General features: G+C 37.2%; 1 protein-coding gene and 1 long non-coding RNA gene across 7 annotated transcripts in view; one reads left to right on the top strand and one right to left on the bottom strand.

The window, feature by feature from the left end:
- LAMA3 (laminin subunit alpha 3) overlaps positions 1-19,066 on the bottom strand; it is a 114,033-nt gene that overhangs the window by 20,590 nt on the left and 74,377 nt on the right. For all 3 annotated transcript variants that reach the window (XM_085220893.1, XM_085220894.1, XM_085220895.1), the window contains 12 exons: positions 15,373-15,486; positions 12,048-12,157; positions 10,225-10,305; positions 8,772-8,878; positions 6,077-6,127; positions 5,542-5,693; positions 4,950-5,060; positions 4,737-4,848; positions 4,005-4,172; positions 2,691-2,887; positions 1,139-1,255; positions 462-616 (listed from right to left, as the gene is read on the bottom strand). In XM_085220893.1, the coding sequence (XP_085077019.1) occupies positions 462-616; positions 1,139-1,255; positions 2,691-2,887; positions 4,005-4,172; positions 4,737-4,848; positions 4,950-5,060; positions 5,542-5,693; positions 6,077-6,127; positions 8,772-8,878; positions 10,225-10,305; positions 12,048-12,157; positions 15,373-15,486 (1,475 nt within the window). The remainder of the gene's footprint in view (positions 1-461; positions 617-1,138; positions 1,256-2,690; positions 2,888-4,004; positions 4,173-4,736; positions 4,849-4,949; positions 5,061-5,541; positions 5,694-6,076; positions 6,128-8,771; positions 8,879-10,224; positions 10,306-12,047; positions 12,158-15,372; positions 15,487-19,066) is intronic.
- The window catches only part of LOC146544701 (uncharacterized), a 31,097-nt gene continuing 30,008 nt past the window's right edge, over positions 17,978-19,066 (top strand). For 2 of the 4 annotated variants that reach the window (XR_014882463.1, XR_014882461.1), the window contains exon 1: positions 17,978-18,136. This is a non-coding gene — a long non-coding RNA (uncharacterized LOC146544701). The remainder of the gene's footprint in view (positions 18,137-19,066) is intronic. The other 2 variants (XR_014882462.1, XR_014882460.1) reach the window with 1 other exon arrangement.

The raw sequence follows: 19,066 nt of genomic DNA, 5'->3' as shown, positions 1-19,066 counted from the left end.
TCAGATTTCTCATTTCTTTTCTCATATTGTCTTTCCAGAAGATTCCTTGAAGATGAGAAAACTATAGGATTATTTTCCTCAGTAAAGCTAAAAAGGCGTATCTTACAGTTATTTACCTCAATTCAATGACATCATAAAGGCATCCCTGACTACAAATACAGGAATTAACATCATAAAAAAATATACCATAAACACTTATCTGCTCTCTACCTGAGGACAATCTGTCTTGTTGATCAATAGTTAGTACAGTAATATGGAGCTATATTTCCTGTGATCAGGAAAAGTACAAGATGACTTGGATTTGGGATGAAAAGAAAACATCTGTGCAGAAGCAGAAAAAAGTGACTTTTTTTTTTCCTAACTTTGCAAATGGTCATTAAAGCAAGTGAAGTTACACACAAAGCTTTGCAACTGTGAACACTGTGTACAAAAGTGTCTCATTTACAGGAACAGTAACATACTCTTCCAGTTGTTTTGCCAAGTCTTGCAAAGATTTGGCATGTTCCTCAGCCCTCACCACCAAAGGCTCTTTGCTTGCTGATAAGGAGCTATTTGTGAGCTTTCCATTCATATCCTTCCTTGCTCCATCAAGCTGAGCAGACAGGCTTTCATATTCCTACAGGTTTATAAAGAAAAAAAATAAATTTATCACCATCAGTGATATATAAGTCTCACCCCTGAGAAGACTGAGAAGGAGAAAATTAACCCTTTCCAACCTACTTTGGAATTTGTTGGAAACAATTGCTAGTCATTACATTATCTTTTTAATATAATGGATACAGAAGCACGAAAGCTGCTGTACTAAGTCAGAGGTCTCTTTAGCCTAGCATATTTTCCAGGTGGAAGCAATTGCCTAGAAACAAATACAGGAACAGCACAATCACTTATGATATTTCTCAAAGACATTCTCTCAAATTTCAGATATCCACAGCTCAGTGTCTACCTCAGACACATAACCCTCAACAAGCTGCTTTTCCAGAAATTTATGCAGGCAGGCTCCTTATAGAATGTGCTGAGATCACTGTCTTTTTTTTTTTTTATACAAGGCTCATGTCCTAGCCACTGAGCTCAGCTACCCATTGAAGTGTCAGCAAAGTATTGGATTTTTTAAATCTTAGCCTAAACAGGTTAACAATACCTCTTTGCTCTTCAGCAGTAATCCAAGCATACTGTTAGCTTGTGTCAGGGAAGTTTGGGCAGAGCTCAAAATATCCAAGATGCTGTTCTGTTGTATGTTTGTCTCATCAATTCGTTTCTGAGGAAAATAAATGGTTGAATATCAGATGATTGGGTTATAATTAAGAAGCAGGAAAATCACATCTGTGAGCACATCAGGGCACACAAATCACCTAGAGCACAACAGATTGTTTGTTTTTTTTTTCCCCAAAGATGCTACTGCTATGTTTATCTGTAGTGTTTAGGATCTAATCCTATGGGTTAGAATAGTGACAGAACTTGGGAGTTTGCACTGGTATAGCACATGGCTCACCAAGACAGCTGAGCAGGAGACCACAGTAGTTCAGTCATTATTGCTCAGACAAGCTAGAAGTAGTACGTGTCAGCCTAGATCAACAGTCCATTTAAGACCATTTAAGGCTTTGTCCTTGCAAACCTGGAATCTTTAAATACACCTCCCAAGTGACAAATCTGATCTTCTCTGTTCTCTGAAAGGCAGAAATAAGATCTTTAAATCATCCCTTTATTTGTGGATGTCACTAAAAAGGAGGTGTGAACCCTCCCCATTTTACCTTCTTGATGGGAAAACAAATGGAAGTTCTTGGTCTAGAACAGTAATCGTGACAATTCACAGAATAGCTCTAGGGTAATGGCACAGCATTACACACAATTAGACAAGAGGTATTGCAGGTAAGGGTATTAAACTCTCCTCAGTTGTGTTTCTGTCATTGTAAAAAGTCTCTAACAGAGAATTGTAGCAGCAGATTTATGACATGAACAGATGCATCCATCTTTTCAGACAACTGTGCACACTCAAGCAACACACATATTGTATTGTCCATGCACATAAAGGTGCAATTCAACATTTACAAGAACAGTTGAACATAGAAATTATTTTGCTTGAGCAGTGTTAGCAAACTGGCTAGGCATTAGAGTTACAAAACAGTGATGCTTTAGCAAAAATACAATTTGTTGAAAAGAATGCATCCTGAAGCACATTCATCTCTCTTTTACTATCAGCTTAAAAGAAATCAAGTAGAGTTCAGGAATGGAAGCATTGCCACATTTCTCATCAGACTTCAAAAGCAGTTCTGTGGACTATTAATCTCAAATAATTTAACAGTATTGGACACATTTTCCTCATCTTTTACAGCTTTTGGAGCAAATTACATCAAGAAACTTACTATGGGATGTATATCAGAACCAGCGATTTGATCTAGAATAGGAAACAAAAGCAGTGGCAACTAAAGAATAATGGTCAAGCGAAGACTTTTTGCCCCCTCCTTAGAAATGCATCCTTATCACCCTGTTCTCATTACATCAAAAGGTACAGGTGGGAGCAGACTACATTTACACCTGGTCATATATACATACATACTCAAAAGATGAAAAGAGATCTTGGGAAAATAAGTCTAAAGAATTAGTGTTACTTGGCTTTGCATAGTCAAACATGGCAATTAAATGTAGTTTTATCTCCTGAAATTTAACTTTATTCTCTCAAACCCCAGCAGTACCTTAATGTCTTCCAATAGAACTCCATTTTCTCTGTTTAAGTTCTCAGCTTGTTTGGTTTGTCCTGTTGCTTCATTCAGAGCTTCACGAAGATCATTAAGTTTGGATTCATATTCATTCAATGAATCCCTCATAATTTTAACAAGTCCATGATTTTCTTGGTGGTACTTCTGCAGTTCATTCTTAACATGTGCCAGTACTGAATTATTGGGACCAGAAAGAAAAGCTTTGTTCAGAGAAGAAGGGAACTGGAACAAACCACCTTTAGAAAGGTCTGACATATAGGGTTAAAAAAAAAAAACAACTTAGGGTTGCAGAAATTACATAACATCCTTGCAGCACTAGATCCAGTGTTACTGTAGCAGAGATACTATTCAGCATCTCACTGGATTAAATTTACTCACAAATTTGCTGCTGCAGACACTGAGCACAGATCAGTGTTTATTTGGCTATTTCTAAATTAAATAAGGATGAAGTTAATTTTCTGCAAATACTGAATTGTTTCATCACCAATTTCACCTACAGCGTAGACGTCTACATTTGAGCTAGACATCAAAGCTTCCTCTTTAATCAGCTGAGATTCAGGCATGTTTTGTTTCACAGAAAGCAGAAACATAAAATAGGTCAAATGAATCGCACTTTCAAGAGTCTCCATTTCAATGCCTACATGTTAGGATACAGAATAGTTACTGATGAGAATATCAAAGTTCAGAGTTAGGGGAAATTAGTATCAACCACGTCTTTCACATTTCTCAACTACAGTGTTTGTTAGGAGATAACAGTGAGGTCAGCGCAGTCACAGGCTTATTAATATAAGGTTTATGAATGTCCCAGCCAACTACATACGGAGAACATAAAATGGACTACAACTAGTTAATGAGAGAACAGAAAACATAAAACTAGCCCAGCCATTATTGTATGATCTGACCTATGTACTACTCTAAGAGCTTCTTAAAATCTGTTGTTAAATTACAAGTGTAATTTCTCTGTAACAACTTCATATGCTGTATAATATATATTATAATGCACAGAAGTACTGGCTAACTATGTATAATTGGCCACATCTTTACTGAGATTCATTGTATTATTAGAGGGCTCTACTGGGTTTCTTCCCTAGCGCAACTCAGTTTATTACTAACAAAGTAAGAAGGCCTTTAAATCTCCTCTACCGCTTTCATTTTGGCTAACTGCTACAAGTCCCAGCAAGACACTGCAAATTGTCCCTCTCTGTATTCCTCATTGCAAACAGCCAACGATGCTTCAGATTTAAAGTTGATCTTTCTAGAGAGCAAGAAGCTTAAAGAACAAGCCCTTACACAGCCGAGCTTCTGTTCTCTCCTTCTCTGCATCTGTTTGCAGTTGGCCGAAGTTGCGATTTCGAATCTCTCTCATCATTCTTTGAGCTTCAGCCAGTTCTTTGGCAGCATCACCCGAGGGCAAATTGTTACCTTCTGAGTTCGTACCAGCTATTTGTTCCAAAAGCACTGAATTTAAAAAAAAAAAAAAAAAAAAAAAAAAAAGCAATGTCAAATTCAAACAGAGAATGCACCATGCAGAAGATTCAAATGACGGGCTGGTCTCTTTTTCAAAAAGACATGCCTATTCCTGAATCCTTTAATGAAGTAGATCAGGCAGGATTTTGCACTAACTGCACTAAGCTAAAAAGTATCCGTGTTACCAAGACAACATCAGCCATGAAGTTTTTCCTGAATGACCAAATTCAGCAATTATGTTAAGCTTCTAATTTAAGAAAGCCTATAATAGCAACAGAGATGGAAATAAAGCTGAAGTTAGGATAGTCAATTAAGTGCCTTAGATTTCCCACTGGTAAAGTTTCTCTGTACCTATTCACTCAAAAAGGAAGGCAGGCTCCTAAGCTAGCATAATGTATTAGATTCCTAATAAGAGTGAATTCTGCAGCTAGGTCTAACTTGTTATTTCTGAAAAAAAAACCAACAAAAAACAAACTACTCCCATGCTTAATTAAGAATATTGTTTTAATGAACAAATGAAACAAAACCTATTACGGAGCTATAAACTATTTTTACCTTGTATATTATTCACAACTATTTGTATTCTTGAAACCAAATCCTTTCCTTTTTGATGAGTTTGTCCAAAATTATTTAAGAGTATCTCAGCTGCTTTATAGTTCATTTCAGCCTAGCAAAGGAAAAGAAAAATACAAAAATATGTGGAGATATTTAACTAATAATATATAGTCAAGAGGTGCACATGTTTAAATTAATGTGTCAGTCATCTACCTTTTCCTGGAGAGTATTTACATCACGATTTAGCTTACTGAATTCTTTCTCCAATTCATCTGCCTTTGAGCCCTGGTTATGTAAAACAGAACGATAATTGTTCAGTAAGACCTGAAAAGAAATCAAAAAACAAAATCCAGTGAATCACCAAGACAGAGGAGATAATGAGTGATTATCAAACCTGATCAACTGCTGCCCAAAAACTGGGCTTTTCTTTCTGTGAGGACAGCAACTGCTGTTCTAACTAAAGAAAATTCCTTAAGGATGAATTTTGGCATAGGAAATTTGAATTTGGGGTTGTTTTATTTTTTTGGTCATACAGAGGCATGAAGTGCCAGAAGACCTACAGGAAGACCTCAGAGATACAGCTGTCAAGGCCAGCAGGCCTTGTGATGCTGGGTCCCTTAGAGAGCTCTGTGCTGAACTAAAAACCCTCTTCCCATAGGTGAAACCCAGTGCTGTTGGAGTTCAGAATTTGAAATCCAAAGTTAATGTGTGTTTCCCTACAAGCCGATAAAAAGATGGCATGAATTCCTACTTTCAACTCTTATCTGCTTCATCTGAATCAACTTTTCAGTTTGCTTTACAGTACCTTTAAGTCTTTGATGCGTATTTCCAATTGTCTCATCTGCTCTAGTGTGCTGGCATCAGCATGGACATTTTGCAGTTGGGACTTAATCAGCTGAAGTTCATCACTTATTGTGCTCAAATCCTTCAGCAATGTAATTACACAGCTATCGCAAGCTAAAGGGAGCACAAGCAGAGAAAAACAATACATATTAAAGTTATTTGTGCAGAGAACTTTTCACTGAACACATTAACAACTGAGATGCAATAGAAATGTAATGCTTGTCACCTTCTCTAAATAACAAAGGCAACAACAAAGCCCACAGTATATTAAGGAGAGTACCAAATCCAGAAATGAAGAGAAAGAAGGCACCATCTACATCTGGCTAGCTGAATTCTTTTATCATTTTTGGCCAATTGTTTGGTTGAATCTTTGCTTTTAAAACATTCATTACAGAACATCACCATTTATTTTTTTAAACTTTGTCACTCTTAAAAGGGTCACTGGTATACAGACAAAAACAGTAGACATCTTTGTGCAATTCTGTGTTGTTACTTACAGTCACAGTCTTCATTAGGATCCACATCTTTTGGTTCATTATTGAAACATTCTGAAATCCAAAGACAATCACCAGTTACCAAAGCCTTCCACTACTGACTGCATTTTTAACCCTCATTTTTCTCATCTGGCAGATACTAAAAACACTGTGCTATCCTTTCATAAATCCATGTCCATTATGCAACAGCTAGAATGTCTGTAAGGCTTGAGCATGCTGAAAAATTCAGCTCTCACCTATGCTTTCATGAGATCAATATCTTTTTTTATCCCTCAAAGGAAACTGACTGTAACCCCACATATACACAACTTCTGTAAAAGCAGAATCTCTCATATTATGTGCACTGAGTGTATTCCTAGAATTTGCCTAGAGTAATAATACCGTGACAGGAGCCAAGACTACACTACCTGTTAGTTAAAGCATTTTACACAAGACATAGGTGCAAAACATTTATTTACTTTAACATCCACATCCAAATTACAAATTTTAATTCCCACAAGGATGTCTTACCCTTTAAATGCTGAGAAACATTTATAGCCTTCTTTCATATGTGTTCCAGCTTGCTTGTTTAAGGGATTAATCAGCCTTGAATGAAATCCAGACTGTATATGTGGAAGGAGGCACTATACATTATACTTAGGCATGGTGCTTGGGCCATAGATATAAGTAGTATGCAACAGACATTGCCCTCATTGCCCTTCCCAACAGGCTAGCACAAGCAATTATATGTTGAGTGTGTTATTTTGTTTGCTTGTTTTACAAATCCCATTATAAGAAGCTTGATACTTTCCAGTTGTATGTACAATCATAACCCAGAATTCTAACTTCTAGGAGGCACGATTGGAAAGGGCTCTTAAAAATGCCTTTATATAGGATGGGAATCTCCCTGTCTTGATGTGCAAGTTCCCTTTACAGATCTGGTTCTACTGGCTACTGCAAAACTCCCTGTACTGCCAACTCCTGTTGAAAACAAGAAGGGCTGCGCACATCTTTTACTCAGAATTAAAAGGATGGACTTGGCATAGGCTGCTGTTGTCAAGAGTCAACAACAGCTTTTAACTGTGAGAGGATACAGTGATAAAATGGAATGTGAAATTTAACAGCAGCATGAAACAGCCTGGAACAAAATGCCTCGCTGTGCCATTTCCTTTGGCACTTTCACATTAAGTCATCAGAAAGTTAAACACTATCAGTAGTGAGTGCTGCTGCCAGAAGACAAGTCACAAAGAATGTATTTTTAAAAGAAGGAAGGAGATTATTCTAAATGCAAATACACATGCGGTTCTGCTGCTGTATAATTCAGGCTTACACCAGATACATTTCAGCTGTCACCATGAAGTACCAATTAAATAAAACTATTATTACAGCTCGTGAACAAACAACATCAGCCAAGAAATGATAAAATAGATCTGGCCAAGTGCTGAACATCACGCACATAGAAGCCTGCTAGAACTTGCTGTGCTGATGATCAGAGGGTTTTATTGCTAATGTGGAGAAAGAGATGGCTTTCTCCATTTGATCAAACTGAAAAGAAACTTGCTTGTTGAATTTTGCCCTACGGATTAGTTTGTCCTTGCAAACTCTTACTTCGAGAAGAATGGAATGATAAAACATCAAACGCTGCTTGGATCTCTTCCACATGAAGTATAAAAATAATGAAGATTTATTACTCCAATGAAGTACAAAATGAGAACTACCTATTGAAAAAATTGCACCAGGTGCCAACAGCAGTTCACATCACTGTTTTCCTAACTTCTGTGGCCAGAGAAAATGAAGGTGATCCTTGCAGTCATTGTAATGCAATATGAACAGTAGTGCAGAGAAATGAATAATATGCAAATATGAGGAGTTATTAGTTTGGCATGTCACTAAAGACATCAGAAAGAAAAGATGCATCTGTGGAAAGAAAAGCGTAACTTTATCAGAGAAAAAAAAACTTGGGAGAATCAAGGCTCTTTTCAAGTGTAGTGGCTTGTGTGTTTCTAAATATAAACCAGTATCTTATCTGAGGAGATTGAGGTGAATTGAGGTAAAGTCAGTCTGAGGAATGCAGGATAGAGCCCTTTACTTCAGAACTGTAATCTATAAAGCAGGTATAATATTATAATTCTGGCATTATATTCTTTTAAGAGTTTAGTAGTAGTGGAGTGTTCACATGACTGATAATGGAAATACCAAGGATGTCTCAGATTGCATATAGGTGTATAGCAGGATTTATAAAACAGCTCTTGTAAGATGTTTGACTCTCATTGTTAACACAGTTAGCTTGGATACCTAAGATGGCAGAGTCTGATGCACACTCTGAAGATATCACTAATCTGTCCCAGATACATTTAAAAAAGACATAGTGAGTGTTTGTAAGATTCATTTCATAAGCTCATAACACAGAGTGGCAAGATATGACTTGAGCATGTCAAAAAAGGAATCCTAATGAATCCAAATACTTGACTGTGAAGCAAAATACAATCAATATTACTTATGAAGGGAAATATATGATGAAATGGTTTACAAGGATGAACTCAATGACTCAGAACATGTTGCTCTGCTCTTATGTTTTAGTAAACCTTCCATTTTGTTAAAAACGATTTACATTTATTCTACGTTGAGATCTCTTTTTCCATTCAACTTAAGTACCTTCCCTTTTTGCTTCTCTGAGAGAAAACAACATTACCTTTCACATCCATAGACCCTTACATACCTCCAGTCAGGTAGTCGCAGCTAGCCAGCTGTCCATTATTGTTACAATTACATTTCTGACAGTAGCCTCCATATTTTTGAGGATTTCCAAAATATCCTGGAGCACAGCTAGATAAAGAGGGACATTTTTTTTTCCCATTAAATATTTGAACCCGTTTTTGTCAAATATACTTTCACTTCACAAAAATAAACAAGCCTTTCCCTTGAAGAAACTGTCAGGAACTTTGATTTCACACCTTGACTTACACAAAATGAAGGTATTTTTGCTTTGCAGTATCCACTGCCATATGTTAAAAATCTCTTTTCTAGTACTGCAGAAGTTTTTCTAAAAATAAAAACTCCCACAGTACTCATTTAAGAATTCATCTCAGGTGTAAAAATACAATGCACACAGATACATACATAATGAGAGAATTTTACAACACCTAACTGGGACAACAACATCATTTTGATCTGTGATCCCACCAGAAATCAAATATTAACTAGGATCGTATTGCAAAACGATGAGTTTTCAAACAGGAGTGGCACTGAACATTATCACCCATCTCTTGAGTGATACCTCCTTTTGCCATCTGTCAGCAAAGCAGTCTGTGTGAGTGCTCCCTCTGGTCTTGCTAGCTAGTATTCCTCAAAGTAACTCTGCTCTAAGATCTATAGGAGTAGTAAATGTAAATCAAGAGACCATGATAAGGAGCTGAAGTATGACTAGATCTGGAAGAGAAAATTTATAGCCTACAGCTTAGATGTCAAATGTAAGAGACTTAAAGTACAAGATAATGTGCTACTGGTGGTATTGTCTTCAGGAGAGACATCAGGTCTCACTGGCCTCAAGTTTCCAAATCAGACAACTCCGCTGAAAATCCTCTTAGATTTGAAACTCACTAGAATTGTTTCCTCTTCCTGCTATAAACTGCTATGCTGTACCTCTTTTGCTTTGTCAAACTGTTGTACCATTCCAGCAAAAAGAGATGGCTTCAGTATTGTGTTCGTGCACTCCAGCTGGGAAGCGCACCAGACTGAGTTGGGGTGAAGGATATGGTGTTAAATGATACACAGTTACTACTGGCAACTAATTAAGAACACTGAAGCACAATAAAGTATGCTGGAAGAAATGGGAAATTGTTTTCAATTGTAACAAGGACAAATTAAGTGGGAGCTGTTATAACCAGTCAGTCTGAAGGACAAAGTAACATTCAGGGCACTTCAGCAAGAGGCTGACACTTCCCTTTTTGGTAAAAACTGTGTATTTACCAGTCTTGGAGAATGATTTTCTTAAGGGAGTGTTGGGCTTATACCTACAATTACACAGCAGGATCACACTATAGCAGCTGTTTATATAAATATATATTCCTTAAGTGTTTGCACGTTACGTACATTCATACAACAATATATAATACAGACCTCCTTTTATGGTGCTTCTCAAAGACCTTGGTCTTGAGAATCAACTCACTTACCGTTCACAACGAACTCCAGTATAGCCTTCTTTGCAGAGACACTGAATTTCTTCACCATTTGCCACACAGCCAGTTGCAAACCTGTGAGAAGAAACCAAAATATTTTTGTGAAAACAAACAGATTTCACAGTCTAGAGGCTAAAAATAAATGACTTTGTAATTAAATGCTTTTCATTCCATCAGCTAATTTAATCATCAATACATCACAGAATCATAGAATCACTTGTGCTGGAAAGGACTTAATGGTCATCCAGTCCAACTCCCCTGCAATGAACGGGGAATGGAGCCCCATCCAGCTTGACCTTTAATGTCTTCAGGAATGGGGCACCCACCAAGTCACAGGGCAACCAGTACTTTCCTAGTTTTTTACATTAATTTTTTTTTTTTCCTCATATCCAGTCTAAATGTCTCTGCTTCAGGTTTGAAGACATTTCTCCAAATAAATTGATTTGACTATTTCTTTGAATTCTTTCCTATGTTTCCTTGAAATTCTATGCCTGGACCAAAAAACAATGATTTTCTGGCCCTCTGGGCTGGGTATTATAGCTCACTACCCAAAGAAATGCCTAAAGTAAACCTTAATAATGATGTTGAAAAATAAAACAACTCTACACAGCTATTTTATCTTACCAGGCAAGAATCAATACCCTGTGCTGAACAAAGTTTTTTCCTGTTCAGATAGCCTTTTTTTTTTTTTTTCCATAGATTGAAACATTAGAGGTTACTTTTATGTATCTAATAGCATTTTTCTTTTCTTTTTTTTTTTTTTTTTTTTTTTTTTTTTTTTTTTTAAACTCAGGCAGAATGGAGGTGCACACCAATTTGGGGAGTATTTCTGATAACATGAAAATTTTTACCTGTTCTTTCTGGAAGATTTGATTAGATTCAAATTTTTCTTGAGAGGAAAACAACTACTTGGCCAGTGTTTGGTAAGGAGAAGGCAGGAGGTGAAGAGGGGATAGGCCATGTTTGCTACTTTCATTTTTTTAACTTACTAACAGTCACACTAAGCAACTCCAGTAATGCCAGGTGGAGTGCATTTTTTACATAATAAATGTTCTTTATCATTTTAATGTGCATCTATAAAGTTACTGCAGGCTTCATAGCCTCTTCAGATATTTCAACACTCTTAAAGCCAAAAGATGAGTGAAAATATGTTCTTTTAGCCTCAGGCAAGCACCTGCAGAAGAGGCCAATGATGTCAAAAAAAGATGTACTGAAGAGTTCTCTGATAAATGAAAAAGCTGACTATTGTCTGCTAGCATAGGTCTGTTACTTATGGCTACTTGGTGTGCATTTTCTCTTTTTATCTTCTGTATCTTAATTTTCTGAATTCATCAAAAAGGCTTCATTCATCGCTGCCATATATCTCCTACCTAGATGGTGGTAAACATGAGATTAAAGATAACTTACACTTTGCATTCCATTAAAAAAAGATTCTAGATATGCTTAGTAATGGAAAATACTTCCGCCCTGCCTTACTCACTACTAAGAAGTTACTCGTGTTATTGTAAATAGGCACACTACAAGTGCCTGCTGATATTCCAGGTCACAGAAGCATCTCTGTGTTTCAGCAACTGAATCAGAATTGGAATAATCAGCTTATTGAAACAGGCAATGCCATGAGATGAGGCAATGCCATGAGATGGAACACCAAGTTACTTCTGTTCCAACATCTCAAGTGGGTCTGACGCCGCACTATGTTGGGTGATACATGAATATAAGGAAATATCCTTATCTTCTCATATTAGCAGGATTTTGTTCTTCCCTCCCACCCCCCACCCTTTACCCTTTGCTTGTCTTCTCACAATATTTTACAGTACCTGTTTGTATAAGGGCAAGGACATATCCGACAGGAACCTTGAGTGGCATCTCCAAAATAACCATCTTTACAGAGCTCACATTTTTCCCCAGCGGTATTATACTGGCAGTTCTTGAAAAGGAAACAAACAAGATGGTTAACAGTGCTTTCCTACTCAATATGGCTTTATTTTAAATAATTATAGGAAGTTTACTTGGAGGATACATTCTTTTCCTTCCGCATAAATAAGCGTTTTTCACTAAACTACTTTCACTACCAGGATAGATTGATCCCAATCATTCTCTAATTGTACATTTTACTCACTATTATGAAAAAGCAACAGATAAGCAAGCAGTACAAAATAAGAAGTTTAATCAGATGCATAGTTTGTGAGTTATCATTCACTTCATACTCTTGGTATTTCAAAGGTATCTGTGAAAAATTCAGTTTAAACACTACTTTAACTTTTGCATATTGACACTAATTAGAAGACAGATAATTCAAAAACAGGCAATGAATTGAGCTCAAGAACATTCTTAAAAATCCCTTGAAATTACTATCAAAACTAAATATCTTCTCAGATTAAGATTAAAATTGAATTTCATGCACTTTCACCAATGTATACATAATTTGTAGCCTGGAAGAAATAATAAAAAGAAAAGCCTGTAAGACGAATTATAGCTGATTGACAATTGAAATATTTCTCCATGACAAAACTGTGGGAATTTGTAATTTATTCTAAGACCATGCTTATTCCTTGTGTTGCCCAAATGTCAAAGACATTTCTGAGGAGAGGATAAGCAACTTCCTTTTGCTCTATCTAGAGAGGTCCTAATTTAAAATAGAAGTTGCTGAAATACATTTTGAGCAGCCATAAAAATTCCATGTACCCAACATCCATGAGGCTCCCTAGTTCTACAGCTGTCTTCTTCAATGTGCAACAGACTAATCCAGTGTTCCACAGATCTGAGTGTTTACTAATAAAGTGAAAAAGAATGTGGGAAACTGGCTGGAAGCAGTCACTGAGCAGACTGCACTCCCACATCAAGGACACTGACTTCAAGCTATGGCTGAGGGCCCTATTACTGTGATTTGCAGCAGATGGACATTTTCCCCTGCGGATGAACAACATTTCTGTCCTTCCCACCTCCTCTTATACTGCATTCTTTTTCACATTTCTTCACACCCAGACTCTCAAACAAATCAACAGTGCTTGCCCCAGTCTCTGCACATAGTAGCCCATAATTTGTTTTGGTATAAGGATAGATTATGTGGCTCACTTGTGAAAGGCTCTGGGAAAGAACAGGAAAAGCTCCAGTTCATATATGGGGCATTTAACTAAGGGAAGTTGAAGAAATATGAGGATACTATCACTCAAGAATATTTATAGAAACTGAAACAATTCCATACATATCTGAAAAAAGTTTAAGATATTTCACATATATAAGCCACTCTGAATGCATCACAGTGTTGCTCTGGTTACATGGCATATACGGGGTGAAGAAGATAATCCAGTGCTCCCAAGGCACGAGAAATGAAGACAGAGCAGCAACTTCCACATGGGTCTTCCTTCAAGTTTCCTAGGGCCTGCGTGGGAGAGGAGAGCAGAGACAGCTCTGGTGTCAAAGCATCTCCCTGCTGTCCAGCACTGCAAACTCTGAAAGTCAGACTCTAAGCTGACTTCCAGACACCCTTGTGAGTGCCAGAATAAAGTGTGCTAGGGTCTCAATAGAAACACCTCCTCCTATCCTCCATCCTCTTGCCCATTCAACAGGGCAGCACTGCACTGCTGTCCTTCCACCACCACGCAGCAGCTTAGTTGCCTTAGCTGATGAGCACTGTACTGCTGCCGCAACTAGTTGGCCGGGGCTTAGCTCAAATAGCTTTCTATGGAGGCCATCACTGGAGAGCAGCTGACATGAGAAGGTACTGAGTCCAGTGCTCTAAGTGAGGGGCAGGAATGAGAAGGCCAAGCTTTACATTTCAGATATGAAACAGATACACCAGAAACTTGATGCCTCTGTGCTGCCTTCTCAGCACTGCTACAGTCTCTTTGATGGCTCTTTTATAGAGAGAAGAACCTGGTCTTTATTGGATGGAGGCTCACAATGGAAATACAGGCCCTCCAGGCTTTCATTTTTCATCATGTTATATCAGGTGACTTTGCCTGCCTTAAATTTTGTCTCAAGTCTAAGTGTCTATTTAGTATCAACTATCTAGCTGAAAGTTGATCCAGCTGTGAGGAAGAAGGGATAAAGAAAAACCTAAAACACATATTTCATGAGGCTAATGTGAAATTTGTGTTTTTCTGGCTTCATAATTTTCATTAGAACTAAAACTTCCTCAACTCTATAGTTCTGTTGCAGCACTTTCCTGTCACGGCCTGCCTAGCCTCACCACAGGAGCAGACTGTAAGTCATTTGCCAGAATGTGCTGAATTGGCTTACAGCTTCCATTGAAACACCAGGGTTGGTTGAGACAAAGTCGAGGGGAATTACATAATGCGTAGGAATGCACCGCAGGCAGAATGGATTCAGAGTGAACAAGGAAGAAATAACAGAGAAAACAAACCACGAAAGATTTTGGCAAGGTTCTTGTTTTCACTTAGACAGTACGTAAAAAAATTAGTGAAAAAAGTTCAAGTAGGAATTTATTCAGAACAAACTGTTTAAAGGACTGTCATAGATACAAGCTAGAGAAGCACAGTCAGCCAAATGTCACATTCCCTAGGTTACTAGGGCTGATAGCTCCTTTGAGTTTGCTTTACCTTTAGCATGGTATGCCAGGGAGCAGAGTGTGCCCTAACATATCTTCTGCAACAGTTGGCATATTCTAATTAATCTAACTTTTATCTCCTTTATCATTTACTTCGCTATTTTTTTAAGCTGTAAATTTATATTAGTGGAGATTTAATGACGCTAATTAAACAAGAGATTCTGCAAAGAATAGTGCATGAACACACTATTTATCTTCCCCAGCAAACCCTGGTGTATATTTATAAAACTAAAGATTTCATATGCAAGGATAAGATTCCAAATTACTGTAAGTAACTGAAAACATATGTATATGTTCTAATTTGGTGACATTTTGAAAGGGAAAGAAAAAAAAAAAAAAACAAAAGAAAGAGTACAAATGGTCCTAACCACCCACAGTTATGTTAAACATGAATAACAAATGTTTATACAATTTAGGCTCCTTAGCAGTATAAGATTCAAAGAATGAGGCACAGGAAGGGGTATTTTTAGTTGCTAGGAATTCAGCAATGCTGCACATTCTGTACTGCAGTAAGGTACATGTTTTTTCTGATTTTTTTCAAATTCATTTTTCAAATGTTAATATTTACTTACAATACATTTCCCAGTACCATCGTGGCACCTATTTGAATTTCCGTTGCAGTTGCAGGGGACACAGCGTCCAGTAAATAATCCTTTATTCTCACGATAAAATCCAAGGCCACATTCCTAGACAGTAAGCAGAGACAAAAAACGAAAAAAAAAAACAAGAAAAAAAAAAACAGTGAGCACTGATGGAAAGAAACTTTTACAGGTTATGAGATGGGTATTTTGAAATTGTCATTTCCAAGGAGGAGTAGAAATGTGTATTTTTTGACAATTTTTTCTGAGTCCATATTATTACTTTAGTTTTTCAACTCAGCAAATAGTAGTGAAGAACAGAGGTAATGAGGTTTCAGCCTAAATATCTGTGCCTTGTGCTCTACACTTTGTGGTAGCAGAGATTTAATTTTGACTCTGACCTCTGAGCAGAACACATTTCCTGTGGCTATGTACAAAGGTATAGAACATGACTTTTAAACCACAGAAAAAGAATTGAATATTGTTTCCTACCACAACGTTCTCAAAGATGAACACATAGAAGTCTCTCACATTAGCTAGTGGTTATGTGAAATCTTGATGCTAATTTAACTGCTGTGTATTCCTTGGAAATACTTCTATGATATATCTTTTACATTAATTCATCGTAACTTCCAAAATAAGTCCACCTGGATTTAGACAAAGCCATGCTTAGACAAAGAGCTGGGTGATCTTACAAAACACACAGCGGTCTAATTTTTAAGTACAGGCTTGTCCCAGAGCCGCAGGAAGCATGAAAAGAATGTTCAGCTACTGAAAGCACATGAGCAGAAACATAGCACATCAGATCAAAGTTGGGTTTAAACAAGGGGTAGAACCGAAGGAATGAACATTATGAATGAATCAAGAGACATTCAGTTTGCTAACTTGCATCAGATAAGTATTAACTAGCATTTGAAAAAACAGAATCTTGCTTGGCGTGGGTAGAAAAGTACAAGGGCAGGGCAAGTAGAAGGAATTCTTCCAGACTATACACAGACCAATTCAAAAATTCATGCCTATATCCTCTGCTAAAATATCTTCCTAGCACATCCACAACACTGAAAATGACCTTTTATTTCCTAATTTTTTTCACTAGTAACTAAGCTGTCATGGTGCAAGGAAGGTGAGATGTTGTCTGGAAGCAAGCAGAAAGCTGTGCTCCCCATGAAGAAAACACCTCCCAGATTCTTGCTGCAAGTGATGCAGTTCTGCACTGTACCTATGTACCTATGTTTCACCTGTAACTCCCAGAATAACATTCTGAAAACAAGTCACCGTGAAACTCCAAAGCCATAAATCTTTTTTCATGCAGTTGTACCACAACTGATGGGAATGATCTGAAGAGCAAAGAGTTTGAGGGACAGTGCCTCAAATCACGTGCCACAGTTGGTTGAGACAAAAGTATTCAAGCAGGGACAGAAATAATCAGTGAACTTATTAACCACGTAACTAGAGAGGAGAAAAAAAACCAAACCAAACAAACAAACAAAAAAAAAAAAACAACACCTCTTCCAAAGCAGATCCCAAAAGGAATACCGAGTTACCACTGTTTAAACAACAGTTGTTAGTGGCATCTTTGCTTTCCTCACATATGGGATAAATGAGGAAAAAAATGTGTGCAGAATACTAACAATACCAACAGCTCTTTTTATATTGGCTTCAGTGTGAGAAGGACTTTATTTAGAATGAGCATCCCCACTTGGAATTTTTCAGATATATTTTTAAAACAAGGAGTCAGTGTACACAGCTTTGCAAAAACCTGGGGCTGAAAAACATTAAACAGCATGACTAAGTAAAATACAGGTTCTAATGCATACAGATTTTCTTTACTAAAAAATCTTATTTCAGAATGCAAGATGAATCACTTGATCTAGAAATGTATAAAAATGCATTTGGAAAAAAAAAACTACACAATTTTTTTTTTCCTGTTTACATTCTCTTTAAACTTTAAACCAACACATTTGGAGTGTGTGGGCAAGTTGTTTCAGAAGTGACATTCTTCATACTGAAAAATTTATTCCACGTGAAGAGAAAACTCTAAGCACTTTCAAGTACATAGGAGTTCAGGTTGATCTTTTTCTAGTAAACAACAATTTAAAAGAAACTACATGCACATACTTTTGTTAGCAAAGTACTGTGAGATGTAAGATGATTTGCCTTATTACTTTTAGCTGTCATAAAAACAGATCATTTAAAAATCAGAGAGAATGAAGGAAGAAAGCAAGGAAGAAAAAAGTGAATAAATTACCTGTCTCAGGTAAAAATCCCTTTGAACTTGTTGCTGTTGACTTCTATCCTGAAGATGAGGAAACAATAACCTCTGCTGCATAGCTTGTGTTAAACAACATCCCATGGCTACTAAAGCAACAACTTGCCAGCCCATGTTTTTCAGCCCCTCTGCTTGGGCCATCATTTTACTTCAGCTCAACTGTTAACATGCAGTATTCTTTCAGTATTCACACGTTCCCTTATACTCTCCCTTATTCTCCAGCTTCTGACTCAGATTAATGAGGCTATATGCTGAGATGGGCCCCACCTTTAAACTTTATACGTGAGTCAAGTTGTACGGCACACATTGCAGTTCCTGAAGTTAACAAGTAACTCTGCAGTTCCTGCAGCTCAATATAAAGCTAACTCAGGGTGTGGCAGGCATCACCTTCTCTCCACCTAATGCAGTCAGACAGAGCTAGATGATTAGCACAGTAAATCACTGCCTGAGTAACGCTGCATAAACATACAGCGCTTACGAATTACCCAGGTGAGTGTCTTGATCACTTCCTTTGGCTATGTATTTTCATAAGTATGTGTAAAAAATACCTATCCACCTTAGTTTAATGCAGGCAATATGTTGAAAGCAATGGGATGGCAATAGGGAGTTCAATCAATTCTCATTTTGCACGTAGCAGAGAAAATCAGAAGTGTGAAAAATAAGTTTCTAGCAATATTTCCAAAGTGACATTGACAGATGATGAATAGCTACCCTGAGCAGTGGATGCACATAGGAGACAAAAGCCAACTGTAAACGTTTTGTTCAGCCTCTCTGCAGCTACTCTGGTGTAGCTATTATTCTTTCATTCTCGTTTCAAAAATGTCTGTAAGGTTAGCACAGCAATTGCTGCTTTATGGCAACCATCAACCATCTTCTGAGAGAAAAATTCCTCATATTGGTGCACTCTGTACACTGCTTATCTCTCCATTACTTTATTCTGCTGTGAAGTGACAACCAAAACAATTACATCTACAGGAACAGCATCAGGGATGGAATACACAACTGAGGCTATGATTCCACCATTCTTCAGATAACAGTATTATTTTGCATTGTTTACACCCTCTTTCAGAAAAATATCTCCAAACAGTTTAGCAAGTATGTTAACTTCAACTTTCAAACATTTTCCAATAAAAATAGGAAAAGCATCAGTCATTATCAGAATAGGACAGTATCCAGGTTGTTTCCCTTGGACAATATTATAGTGTCTTACGCATATAAAATGACATTTACAATTCCATAAAGGCAGTTAAGAATTGAATAGCCTTACAGGTCTTTACTTAGACAGTGAAAGTATTTGAGCCATCAAAAGTGCACGCACTTAAAAGAAGTATGTTTAAGTACTTTAATAACTAGCCTGTTCCTCTAACTTCAACTAGTATGTATAGCTGTAGGCAAGACAGCAGGTAATGGTGTGGTATG

Source organism: Meleagris gallopavo, chromosome 3 (genome assembly GCF_905368555.1).
Source record: "Meleagris gallopavo chromosome 3, MGAL_WU_HG_1.1, whole genome shotgun sequence".
NCBI classification, from domain to species: domain Eukaryota; kingdom Metazoa; phylum Chordata; class Aves; order Galliformes; family Phasianidae; genus Meleagris; species Meleagris gallopavo.
This window is presented reverse-complemented; position numbering and strand designations above follow the sequence as displayed.